The sequence below is a fragment of the Gallinula chloropus genome (assembly GCF_964237585.1).
Source record: "Gallinula chloropus genome assembly, chromosome: 8".
Classification (NCBI taxonomy): Eukaryota; Metazoa; Chordata; class Aves; order Gruiformes; family Rallidae; genus Gallinula; species Gallinula chloropus.
In genome coordinates, this window is record NC_140093.1 from 13,659,718 (window position 1) to 13,673,017 (window position 13,300).

Sequence of the window (13,300 nt, forward strand, 5' to 3'; positions counted from 1 at the left end):
TTGAGTCTCGAGGCTGTGAAGGGTTATATCTCCAGTTCTTTGAAGCACGGATGTCTGGAAATGTGCTCTGGTTTGATTGTATCTACTCTTTAATGGCATGGGAGCAATCCCTAAACAAAATGAGCTTTGTATGGAAGCTTCCAGTCACCCTAGTTAAACTTTTCTTGTCCTATCCCTGCTGTCTTCTGCAGCACAATGTCTTGCCCTGTTTTTGCTAAGCTTATGCTGCTAAAGACCATTAGAGTATTTAAAGGCCGTTCTTGGGGTTAACTGGAGGATGGGCCGAAGTACAGCCTGGGGTGCTAAAATATAACCGGTCTGTATGGCAGAGTCAGCTCCTCTCCTTTAGTGAACGACCTACAGAGTCAAAAGTTACTAGCAAGCCATCTATTATTTTGATCCCAGCAGGAGGTTGGCAGCTCAGCTAAAAGCTTGCAGGCTGAGGCACAGGCTGTGAAATGCAGTTATATGCTCCACAGTAATAGCACAAAAACTGCCAAGTTGGGGCACCTAGACCATTACTGGTCTGCAGAATGTAAGCTCCTACTCAAACCACAGTCTGTGTCTCTTACCTCTTTGGTCAGAAAATTAGGAAAATACAAGTTCAGGTTTCTAGCTCAAGAGTGAAAGGCAAAAAAGCAGCTTCAGGCTGATTTTGTAACTGCATTGGAAGAACTGGTAGAAATGGAAGAAGACATCGGTGCTGTTCAGGTAGTATTGGGTTTAAGGTGGAGATGTGTGTAAAACACTGTTCCTGTGATGTTTTACCAGAGTTTGGGAGCATCTTGCGTTTCCCTGTCACTATTTATCCCTGTTACTCTTTAGACTGGCTATGTGCAGTGTGGCATGCAGAAGTAGGCTGTAGGAGGAGAGCCTGGTAAGAGTTGAACGTGCTTCTCCTCCTGCCCACTGGTTATGGGGATTTATGGGATTGGGTTTAAAATAGGAATGGTTTCTCTGAACCTGATGGGTTTATCTTGGTAGCTCTTTAGCTCACGGTGTGCCTCTTAATTAAATTATGCAGCCTGTCTTTCCCAGGATGAAGTGATTGCAGCTACTTTTGCTTAAAACCAAGTGCAGCCCCTGGCCTCCTGGAAAGTGGCTAATGCGGCCCTCTAAGCAAAGCTTAGATTCCTGGATTAGCTGGTGGGGTGATGACATCGCTGTAAACCTTAAGCCTGTTGGCTTGATAATGGCTGGCCCTAGCCTGCAAGGACTGGTTTTCTGAATAGATCCAGTTTGCCAGAGCAGCCTGACTAATCCCCCTCCTGCTTCAACTGCTGTCGCTTGTCCAAGATCGTACTGATTTCTGGAATGCAGAGATTGTTGCAGTTGGTGACTTACCCTCAGCCCCCTGGCTGAGAGCTGCCGTACCTCTCCCAGTTTCTTCCTGGATGAGAGCTCCAGCAGCTAATGTACCTTGAACTGCTTAGTTAGATAAGCTCATTAATGCACAGAAGTCTTACTTACTGTTAAGTCAGAACCCAAACTTTCTTTTAATAGACTACTAAATGGGTTGGTTGCTTTACACCAGCTTAGTATCTGACTTGTGATCGCTGTTTCCTAGATGTGCTCTGTAGATTAGAAATGAGCATTCCTGATTTCACTCAGGAAGTGATGGCTGTGCTGCAGGAAACTTCCAGCCCCTTAATGAGGGTGACAGAGTCCAGATCATCTGGGTCTTGGGCTTGCTGCTGATCATCTCGTGTGTGTCTGTATTCTGCATTTGATGGTGCAGGACTTGGATGAAGCTGACAGCGAGTCTCTCAGTGGGGCTGTGGCCAAAACCACGTTGCAGGTGAGCAGAAGACCCCTCAGCTCTGCTGACCCAGCCTCAGGGGCTGAGTTGAAGGTAATGGGCAGACTGTTTCGCACGCTTATTTTCAGGACCTGTAATGATAGGCTCTTCTGGAGGGGGTCTTTGTAGTGAGCACAGCACCCACACAGCTGCTGGGTAAAATACAGCTGATCCTAGAGGAATGCTTTACAATGGACAGATGCACCTGGTGCTGTCAGGATGCTACCAGCGCTGGCCAAACCTGAGGCTGTTGGTGCTTGGGTTCAGCTGCTTCTGCCTGCGCTGAACTTGGAGAAGCTGGTGTGGGAGGATTACAGACAGCTGTATTTGTTCTTTCCTGAAGCAAAAATATCAATATATGCTGGAAGTTTCTGGTGGTTCCAGTACTGTTAGGTTGTTAGAGGCACATTGCTAATGACATGTTTCCTTCTAGACAGTACCTCATTCTTTTAGGGTAGAACAAGCATCTCTTGCCTGGATGTGAAGCTACAGTTACCACAGCCATGGTGCCTCGTGCCACTGCAGAAAGCTGACTAACAATCACTGTTTTTCCTCAGCAATGAATTTGAGCAGATCAGGGGTTTTTGTTTGTTCTATTTGTGCAGATACAGTTACAAAAGGCACAGACAACTGTTCTGAAGTTTGTGGTGTAGGTATTGCTGCTGATACGGGCAAGCATTAAATGGTCTGTGTGGTGTCACCTGAAAGATTTGAGGTTATGGGACAAATGTTTTGTTGGAAGTCACTGGTTTGAATGTGTATCTGGGATTTAGGCTACAATTCAACTGTTGTTCGTACCCCAGTGAACAGATGCCCACAGGACTGAAGTGGTACTTTGTTGCTGGTGTGATGCTTTGGCTTCCCAAGCAGAGAGAGGGTAGGAGGCTGATGCACAGGACAAAGACTGGAGACTTGCTACTGTTTGCTGTGGTGTTGCAATACAAGCCAACCACTACCCAGGGAACAAACCATGCTTGTTAGTCCCTTCCTTACGCCTGCCTCAGTCTAAGCAAGCTGCTTGTTCCATGTTATTCATTTTTCCTTAGCTATTTTAGGTCAGAATCTGTGAAGAGGCAGTAGAGGTGGAAGGCTGGGCTGGAGGGAATTGCTGAAACCCTGCTTGCCGAGAGCAGGTTTGTTGCATTATCTTGCCAGGTAGCTCCCAGTTCAGCTGCTTGTTGCATTCCAGAATGTGTGAAGCTGACAGCCCAGCAGCAGGATCTGTGCTTTCGACTGCACCCATGTGTTCTAAGCCTGTGGCACAATGCAGGCCTGAAAAGGCAAAGGCACTTGGAGAACCACTCGTCTTTAGGTCAGACCTTAATAAATACAGCGTTGTCCCTCTGTGATAGAATCAGTGGGCAAAGGGGGCTTTGAGGTACTGTGCTGTATTGCACCTTGCTTTTCTCTGGACTCTCATGGTTATCACCTGCAGCTGACCTGCTGCAGACCAGCTTCTGGGGCTTGGTCTGACATGTCGTGATGGTTTGAGAGAGGGCTGCTCCCTAATGCACATCTCCTGCATGGCATGATTTGAGATGAGTGTGCTTGATTCTTTCTAGAAGGTGCACGTTACCATGTCAATCACCACAGGTCTAGCTAATCCTGCTGCTTTTCAGTTACGTAACTACAGAAATACATTCAAATCCTCATCCCAGCATTTCATTTTACACCTATTCTTTTTTGTAGCTGACTTTTAATGCTGTAACTTTGCCCTGGTTGCTATAAAGGTGTATCTTAATGCTGTCACTTGAGTGGAAAGGCAGCCTGAAAAGGCATTTCCATGTGGCATTAACTCCTAGTGGGTGTGTAAGTATGTGGTCTGTCTGTGATGCTTTTCACGATCCTTTTCCTTTCTATTTATGGGTTGAAATAGAAGTCTATGGGAATGCAAGTAGTTGGCAGTGGAGTAGGAAGTATACTGGCCTTGGGTGTTTGTAGGAGCAGTGTTCAGTCATTAATCTCACTCCTACCCCTGTGAGGTAAGCTGCTTGAAGAATGCAGAGTGTATTGGGAGAGGGATGTTGTTCCTAAATTAAGGTGGTTATTCACCAACTGGTGTGAATTCGTGTAGATCTCTGTACCTGAACTAGAATAAATCCATCCATACTATAACTAGAAAAGGGGGCTGTAGCTAGCAGTCTGAGGTGGGTCGCCATATGTTCAAGCTAGTGAAACAGAAGGAGCAGAGCCACAGAACTCTGAAAATGCAGTTGATGGACCATTAACCTAAAGGCTTCAGCTAGACTTATCTTGGTTTCTAGGCACTTAGTGCTACACAGTTGAAAAAGTGATGGGCTTTGGTCTTAAACTGCATCTTGCAAGGAGCTATTAGCCTGGGGAAACTTAAAAACTGTGTAGGGCAAGCTCCCTAGAAAAGGCTGACTGTGGAGAGGAGCAGAATGAGTCACTGAAGGCTGATTGAGCAATGCTGTTACTGGGAAGCTTTCTGAGTCATGTTGCTTGTGCACAGCAAACAGATGAACCCATCTCCTGTGGTGGATTTCTTATTCTGAGGCCTTCTGATTCCAGCAGCCATGAGTCACTGAATGTCACTCTCGGATTAATCGGAGCCGTGTTCCCTGCGTTCTGAACCACTGCAAACACCAGGACCTTTCGTTTTCAAAGATGATGATCTGAGAAGAAAACTATTCATCACTTAAAAACGTGTGGCAGATCATACAGTCTGAACAGTGCCACTAAAAACCTCATTCCAGTTGCAGTCTAACCTTGAAACCGTTGAAACCAGTGTCTGTGAAAGTTGTACTGAAACACAAATGAGGCTCAAAACAAAGCAAGCTTATTTTCACTGCAGACACTTCAAGGAGAGCCATTGTCATCTTAAAGAGCCATTCTTCTTGCTAAGCTTTAAGCAACTTTCCCTTGCATGCTGCCCTTTGTATAGCTCTCCTCTCATCTGTTCATATAGCTTTGGGGTAGTCATTCCACCTCTTGAGTTTCCAGCTGTGTGGGCATGTTCCTATTAGCTGATGGGAGTCACTGTAGTGGGGAGGAAGTGTGGTCACACTCATCTTGTGTCCAGGAGGGGTGTGATGCAGGGCTTGAGCGGAGGACTGGCATGTTGTCAGCAATCCCTGAAGGTCTGCTGTGGGCAGACCCAGGGAGGGGTGGCTGAGGGAAGGGCACCGTGCCACGCTGAGCTTGATGTGAGCTGTGTTACTGCCATTGGGCCATCTCTGTTTGTGATGCTGGAACTCTTCAAGGTGCTGGACTGCACAAGTCAAACAGAGCAAGGAATATCTGCTGAAAATTGTGTTAATACCTCATGTGCCTGAGAGCTCTTTGGTTCCTGATGTCATTAGGTGGGAGAGCAGCCAGAGGTTTATACTGCGTATGTCCTTCAACTGCCACAGAGGCCTGATGATTTCAAACACCAAGAACCACTAGGAAAAGACCAAAGGAGGGTATGCATGGTAATATGGCTTCTACTGTGGTTTGATTACATCTTGAATAACCTGTGCAGCTTTGTGCTTGCTTCAGAAGGGAAATGTTTGATGCTTTGGTCAGTCTGAGTGCCTGCCTCTAAACAATCTCCTTGTATAGAGCAGCTGAGTAAGGTGAGAACATCTCATTCTGGGAAAGGGGCAATGAAGGTGATGAGAAGATAGAGTATGGGGACTAGTTCTTCATTGCTGCTTCCTGTACATGAACTTGAGGCCATTGAACAAAACTGGGGAAAGGAAGAAAAAGCAGGCTTGAAACAAAATGAAGGGGGGTTTATACAGTGTTTATAAAACTGTAGATTTATCTACACTATCATCTGTATTGCTGCAGAGACTCAAGAGGAAACTGGGCAAGTACTTTGGAGATCCTTTGAGAGTTCTTAAATAAACAAGCCACTACAGAGAGATCTCCTGGGGAGTAGTTTGAGGTTTTTTAACCTGTCCTCACTGTTACCCGACTGTACCTTTATTGCCAGCATTGACATTGAGTGAACAGATGTGCAGTGTGAACCTGTGTGGTCCTTAAGCTTCATTTGCACAGTTAGTTAGATTAGGAGCTGACTGAACATGGGAAGTTTGAAGCCTGTCCTCAGCTCCCAGTATGTTTGTATGAGGAAGAACATTACTTTGCGTTGACAAGGATTATTTTTTAAAGACTAGAAGCACTTGAGTTGTGCTGTATTTAATCTCCATCCAGTGTATTTTCACTAAGATAAGCAAACACTTGACTGCCTAGTGTGCAGTGATGCAATTAAAAATGTGGATATTTTTGCCTGTAACTTAAGCAACCCTGTTGCAGAAGGTGTTCTAACCTAACACATGGGAACTTAGCCTCACTATCTCAATGAACACTTAAAACTTCTAGATCTTCAAGAGAAGGCTTTTAATTTTCATTAGGAAACTTCATCAGTAGACTTCTACATGTCTTACTGTGATGTGATAAATGTTCAAATCAAGGCTTTTTTCAGCAAGTGATCTGCTTGTCATGCTAGCAAGATGTTTTGTCTTGTATATGCTGTGTGTCTGAATCTGCTGCTCATCAAAGTAGATGTTTCCTTTATGCTAAAAATAGTGAAACAAATAACTTAAGCTGCATTAAAACCCAAGAGGGAGATTTATTAAGACTAGGATGTGCTTTCTAGGAATCTTCTGGAAAGGGTTTGTGGGATTCATATGATCCAGCTTTGACCAGTTGCATAAGCTTCCAGGAAACTATTCTGTACGTTGCAGTCTTAAGGAGGATGCAGGAACTCTTCTTCACCTTTGGCAGCAATAGTCCATACTTGAAGGTGGAAGCCAGCACTGTAGCAGTCTGAAAAGACATCCTTGTCTCTTATCTGGAATGAAAAAATGCTGCCTGCTCTAGAAAATTTATTTCCCAATTAGTAAGTTGGTTTCATTGTTGTAATGGTTCTCTTTTCCTGTGTGAGTGACCTTTAAAATGCTTGCTGAATTACAGCATCAGCATCTGCCTGGCTTCTTGGGCAACTCTATTCAGACTGATGTTCTCCATCTTTTGGGCTCCAGCCCTGCACGTTACCTTTCAGATGCCCCCTGCGTGCCCAGTAGGGCTGGGTGCGGCTCACAACTAGCCATGGGCAAAGCCACTTTCTTAAATTTGAGAACCTGGTTTTGTTCTGTTGATTAATGGGATTGTCTCTGTCTTCTAGTGTGGAGATGCTGGCCTTGCTGCCAGCTACCCTGGGTAGCTTTCACCCCCCTACATGGGACGGGGAACAGCTACAGGAGGCTTTTCCCACTCTAACTACATGGGAATCGCACTGTGCACTGCTGCTGCCTTAATAGCTTTGGTTACAGAGACATCTTGGAAATAAATGAGATACTTGTATCCCAAAGTTATAAAGTGGGAATGGAAGAAAAACATATTTGAAAACCTTTTCTGTGCTCAGTTGAGTCTTGGACATGAAAACATGTTGATGGCCATGCCACACAAAGCCACTGACTGTTAGTAGCCAGACATTCAGCCAGCAGAATGTGGGAGCAGAAGCCAGGAAGCTCGCTGCTGAGCTTTGGGAAAACCGCTTGTCTGCCTGTTTCTCACTGTTTTCAGTTAACTGACTTTTTGGTTCTTTCTTCTTTCTCTTTTTAATGAGCAGAAGCAGCCATCTGGTAACTGAAGACCCATAGCAGAGAAGTATGTGTAATGTTACACTCTGAGGACTCATTAGAATGTGTAGCTAAAAATGTTGGTGTAAAGGCTTGAGAAATTTAAAGTTTCTTTCTTGTCTTTCTGAAATTAAAAGTGGTGCCTGAACTATAGATCCTGTTTTAGCACAGAGCTCAGTCTGCAGTAGTTCCTTCAAACAGACAGCTGACTTAGTTTCTTGAATGTAGCATTTAGGGGATACATTGCTCATGATACTCCAGGCTTCTACCCTTTTGTCTCTCAGAAGTGTGTACTGCTTTTTTTATTTTAATTCCCTGACACTTGAGATTATCTGAGACCAGGTCACTTTAACTTATTTTTTGCTGTGTTCCTGAACAAACACCTATCAATTCACTGTCACTGGCATCTCCCTATCGTTTCCACTCACCCCAGAGAAATGGGTGTAGGCTAACCCACCCTAACAGCAGTGTGGAGATGGCTGGTTATCTAGTACTCTGCAGTGCCAAAGCTGAGAAATACCAATGTGACCTTGCCAAAACCTAGGCATGAGGCTTGCCCTGTTGTATTTGTAGTAGTGCTCTCTGGGCTAAGCCAGCCAAACATTTGCTAGGGATGAGATCTGGTAAAGTACCTCTGCATTAAAAAAAAAAAATCCAAACTGTCCTCTGCCTCAGTAATGTCTGCCAGCTTTATAGTTCTCTTTAAAACAATCTTCCTTTGAAGAAAAAGAATAGCAGCTTGAGAAGGTAACTTCTGAGGAGTTAGATGCCATTTGAAGTGGCTCATGGTCGAGATCTCCCACTCCTGTTCCAGAATGTGATGGCACCTTGCAGCCAGGTTGGGCTCTGAGGTGCTACTCAGTCCTGCTGCTAAGGATCAGCAAAGGCTGTAACATTGCTACATTAAAAAAGTTATTCTTTGAACAAACACTCCAGATGCCCAAGACATTTAAGCCATGCTGCTTTAACTAGGATGAGCCCCTTCCTCTGATCACCTTTTAGGCTGTATCCATATGTCTTGAGTGCAAGGTGCTAGAAATTAGGTCTGAGCACACTCACTGAAGAGGTTAATTCCAGGCTGTGGAAGCAGTTAAACATGACAATATATAGATTCCACATGGACTCAATGATCTTTTGAGGTCCCTTCCAACCCCTGCGATTCTGTGATTCTCCATCACCCTTCGCTGCCTTAAACCAGTGAGTTACTTTTTTTTTTTTCTCACAGCTGCACTGTTGCTGGTATGTGGATAACAAGTACTCTAAATGACCTGTTTAAAAAGCTTGCCTGCTAGCTGTCTGTATCTAGTTATTAACACAGCCTGTACTACTAGGCAGCTACAATTCTAGGTAGATCTGTGTTGAATTTTAAGATGCTGCTTTAATCTTTATCTGCAAATGTAATGGCTAGAAAGGTTTGATTACTGGACCAAATTGAACAGTGGTTGCTACTGAGGAGTCGTTGTAAGTTCAGCAGTCTTCCTAGGCTCCCGTGACAGTGGTAATAAACCAAGGTGTACCTGCTGCTAGGAGCCCCTTGCTGTACAGTGGTAGGTGAGGTGACATCTCAAATGTTTGGATGAACTGTGTGCAAATGCTTAACTAAGAATTGAGTCTGATTTGCATCTTGGTCACTGGGGAGGCAGGTGCTTTATAGTAGAAATAAAGGGGGGTTGATTTCCTGTAGTCCCAGGCCTATGGTTTGTCTCACATTTGGGAAATAGGCCAGATACTACTGATCCTTGAGGCTTGATCCATCTATGCTGATTAATAGAATGAGAAGTAAGCATTCACCTATTTCAGTGTTAGCATTAATCTTCAGTCATGGCTGCAAACTGCAGTAACATTCAAAGTTCTGAAGTAGCTTCAGGCAAGTTTGGAAAGTCACTCAGCTGAGCCTCTGTCAGGATTCCTGCGGTGGCTCCTTGGGTCTGGAGCAGGGCTATTGGTTCCTGGTGGTCTTCCTCACCGAGTCCTTGTTACTGTGTGTCCCAGAGGACAGTTGTGCAGCAGACATGAAGGAATGCTGATCTGGAGGGACTGGCACATAGCTAGGGCTTGGGTCTGTGGTACACACAGTCTATACTGTGCACTGAGTGCTCACTCTTTCCCACATAAAATCCCAGCGGATCAACGAGTGGAATCTGTAACTGCAGTGATAAGGCTACTTCCCTCCTCTCCAGAGTAAAACACTGTGGTTTTTAGTCCTTGGTAGGTATGGAGCTCTGTGCTGTCCTTTCCAGGGTGTAAGCATGGTATTTTCAGTGTCCAAGCCACTCCTGAGTCACTAGCTGCCCTACTGAGTCTCAGCCATGTGCCAGATGTAACAGGATGATTGAGTGGAGTAGCCCACACCATCAGACTGTCAGTGTATCTCTGAGCATGTCCTCTGCTCATCCCTCCCTGTGAGCTGCTGTAGTTCAGTACTCCTGTGGTACTAAGGTGTGTGCTACCATGTCCTCACCACCACAGGTCCTGTAAGAACCATGTTGTGGTTGAGGACGTGACAGAAGGTGTCTGTGCCCTGGCTAATAGCCAGCAGGTGTTAAAGTCTGTGCCTGCAGTACTGCCTGTTGCCATGCAGCCTGCTCATGTGTGTCCTCTCTCACTTCAGGTCTTAAGCAACATGGGAAGAGAAGACTAAAGTTCCATCATGATCGGAGGCTTATTCATCTATAATCACAAAGGAGAGGTTTTAATCTCTCGAGTCTACCGGGATGACATTGGGTAAGTGTTTCTGTTGCATCCCTGGTCTTTGCATTTCTGTCTCATTTTGGTGCAGACAACAACCTGGAGCTGCTTTGTTATGCATTAGCTGTGCATGCATGTAAGACTGCAATTCAACTTGCTGCTCTAGGCTTAGTTCAGGGGGAAAAAACAAAAGAGTTTAAGCTCTGGTCATCTACAGATGATAATGAAGGATGGCATGCAGGCAAACCTAGGACTTTCTTTTGTATGGTAGAGGTCTGGCTGTAACTCCAAATGCTTCAGCAACGTGGACTGCTACTGCAGGAGTCTACCAGCCTCACTATAGTCATCAGAACTTTCTGGTATCGATAGTGTGGGAACTGTCTGCCACCCACTATAACCAGGGCTTTGAATTAGTTTCAAATGCAGATGGCTAGCATCAAGAACAGGCATGCAGAAGTCAGTCTATGGTCTTTGGCACTTGGAAAGTTGTGTCTGCAAGCAGTCTCTTAGGAACCACAGTTGTATGCTTAAAGCTGACGTTCTGTCCCCCAACTTTGTATGGCAGCCTTGTTTGTAAAAAAAGCTTGCATTCATTGGGTAATTAAAGTTGTGGGAAGTGCTGAAAGCCTTCAGTGGATTGTAGGTGTCTCATTGCACTTCACTCAAGTGTAATGCTGCTCACTCAGGTGCGTTCTGTACAGTCCTGAGGCTGCTAGTTCCCAGGAGAGACCTCACTAAAACTGTGGTGTTGTAGGCAGTAAACCTGATATCAAGTGATGCTGCTGCTTGGGCAGAAAACCTTAAGTGGCTTTCTTGCACAAAACTAGTGCTAGTGAGTTTTCATTAGTGTTCAGCGTTAGATGAAAGTCAGTAATTGAACTTAACAGAGTCAAAACATAGCTAGTGGTAGCAGGGCTGTGGTAGGTGTTAATTCAGAGTCCAACAAGAGGGATCCTTTGGCTGGCCTAGGAAAGAATAGCTTGTATCAGGACTCCCCAGTGAGCAGTGGTAGGATGTGCTGTGAAATAATTTGATGCTGTGAATTCCAAAACCAAAACTGTCAATCTGTGTCTACCTTCAGGCTGCCCTTCTCTGAGCGTGTCCCTTCTCGTTATGTGTTGTCTAGTGGAGGTTAAAAATTGAGGTAGAACTCATAGCCAGTCAAGGCTTGCACTGTTTCACTGATGGAGTCATAATCAACACAATGTCTGTAATAAGGTTTCACCTAATGAGCTTTAAATGTCTCCTGATCTGCTCTAAGTCACCTAAGGCAGAGTAAAGTAGCTGTTCTAAGGTTGGCTCTGTTCCTCCAGGTCTTCCACACAGAGCTGAGCCAAGGAAGCTTTCTATTTCTGAAGCAGGAAACTGCTGGCTACAAAGTTTTAACTGTCCAGTGCTGCTACCTCATTTCCCTCATGGGTGTCTGTTAGCTGAAGCTCTTCGGAGCGATTCGTGAGCCAGATCTGACTTTGTAATACTTGTTAATTAGGGAACTTTACAGCAACTGGAACAAGCCAAGCTGGATTACTGTCAGATCTTTGAGCATACGTTGTGTGCAGGGTTAGGAACGCTGTTACTGCGGTTTCTGCAACGTTCTTTTTTGGTGGCTTGCACACTTAAAGCACTTACTATTGTGCTTGAACTGATGTGTATTCAAGAGGGCCTTTTAATTTACATCTCCACAGCTAGAATGCACTTTAAACTGGAGAAGCGAGTGACTTGTGTTCAGTCCATGATGAAGTACTTCTTGCCAGCTGGACAGGCAAAACTAGAAAATGGGATTTCCTCCCTGATCTTATCTTAACTTTTTCATTTGTCAAAAGATGCCAAAACCACTCAAGGGTTTTCTCTAGGATTTCAGGAGTCGGTGTTCCTTTGAGTGAAATCCTTCATTCAGTTCCTGTGGAAGTGTCAGTCTTCTGACTTAGGTGGAGCTGGTGCTGGCTGCAAACCAAGCTTGCTTCCCAAGGTGTTGGATTCCTCCTGTAATAGGCCTTGCAACCTGGCTTGCAGGTTTTTAAATGTGTAACCTTGAACTTGTCTTAAAATGGCTATGTCTCATCTTGTTATGGACTCAAGTAGGTGAGGACCTTCAGCTATATAGCAAGCAAGTGGAGTTGGGTATCTGCCATTTCTTAGTCTGAACTCTAGCATCAATGCCAGGCCTACTTAAAGAGTTTTTAGTATCCTAACCTTCAGAGGGAAGAAGGGAAAGGAAAATCCATGATACTACAGCTTGTACCTAACTCTATAGGAGTTCTGTCTGTAGCCAGACAACCCAGTTACAGACTTGTAGAGAACCAGACAGTTGTAAATTCCTAAATGATCCATCCATGCAGAGGACTGAGCCCAGCCAGCTTGCTGGGAGGTAGGTTGAATGGAAAATGAGCGATTGACCCTTAAGATTCCTTGGTCTTGACACTTGCTTTTGGCATTCTGAAGCCACGGTCTGTGTTGAGAGACATAAAAGGTTATCTGTGGTTATGAGAACCCCTCCCCTTGTACAGTTTAAGGGTCTAAAGAAACACATGCTAGCCTAGCTCAAATGTTAATGAGTAGAGTGATGGTCAGTGAAGAAACCCTTCTCTTGATTTTGTTACAAGTACCACAAAAGGGACTTACTCTGCTTGCAGCGTAGAATGGCTTTAGTGCATGTAGTGCATCAGTCCATCCAGCAGCTGGCTGCATGCGTGCCCTGTCTTAAAGCAAAGCGCTGTGCCTTCAACTGAGGGTGCTGTGGAGGGCTCCACTGTGATCTTAAAGTGCCTTGTTCTTCAGTGACGTAGTCGTTGGAGGAACCTACCTGCATTTAAGGATGTTGCTATTTAATACAAATAAGCTATTTGAAACTGAGCAGCTTACATGACAAACTGCATGCACTCTAATAGGCATTTGGTTTCTGAGCTTCTAATACATCACTTTGGCTTTATGGCTCTTGATACTTAAGGGAAAAGGGCAAGCTGGATAGAGCAGTGTCAGAATCTGCAGGACGTGCTGTATCTCTCCAGATATGCTCCAGCTCTATCAGACTTGCTGTGTTTCCTGTTGGCTGGACCAAGCCAGAAAGCATCAGCCCAAGCAGCTTCATGTGAGACATACTGTCACAGAAATGCCCACTCAGACTTGCAGTCCTGTTCTAAGGCAGACTGGGAAGAAGATACCTGATGCTCCAAGGTCTGCAGGCAATGTCTCAGATTGAGGCTTTGGTGTTTTTCCCTTCCAA

At 44.9% G+C, this 13,300-nt stretch overlaps 1 protein-coding gene across 2 annotated transcripts in view; it reads left to right on the forward strand.

The window, feature by feature from the left end:
* The window catches only part of AP2M1 (adaptor related protein complex 2 subunit mu 1), a 28,245-nt gene that overhangs the window by 1,519 nt on the left and 13,426 nt on the right, over window positions 1–13,300 (forward strand). Inside the window, exon 2 of one of the 2 annotated variants that reach the window (XM_084267312.1) lies at window positions 10,001–10,113. In XM_084267312.1, coding sequence (XP_084123438.1) covers window positions 10,040–10,113 — 74 coding nt within the window. In that variant the 5' untranslated portion in view covers window positions 10,001–10,039. Of the gene's footprint in view, window positions 1–9,997; window positions 10,120–13,300 lie in introns of those variants that run through there. The other variant, XM_084267313.1, reaches the window with a different exon arrangement.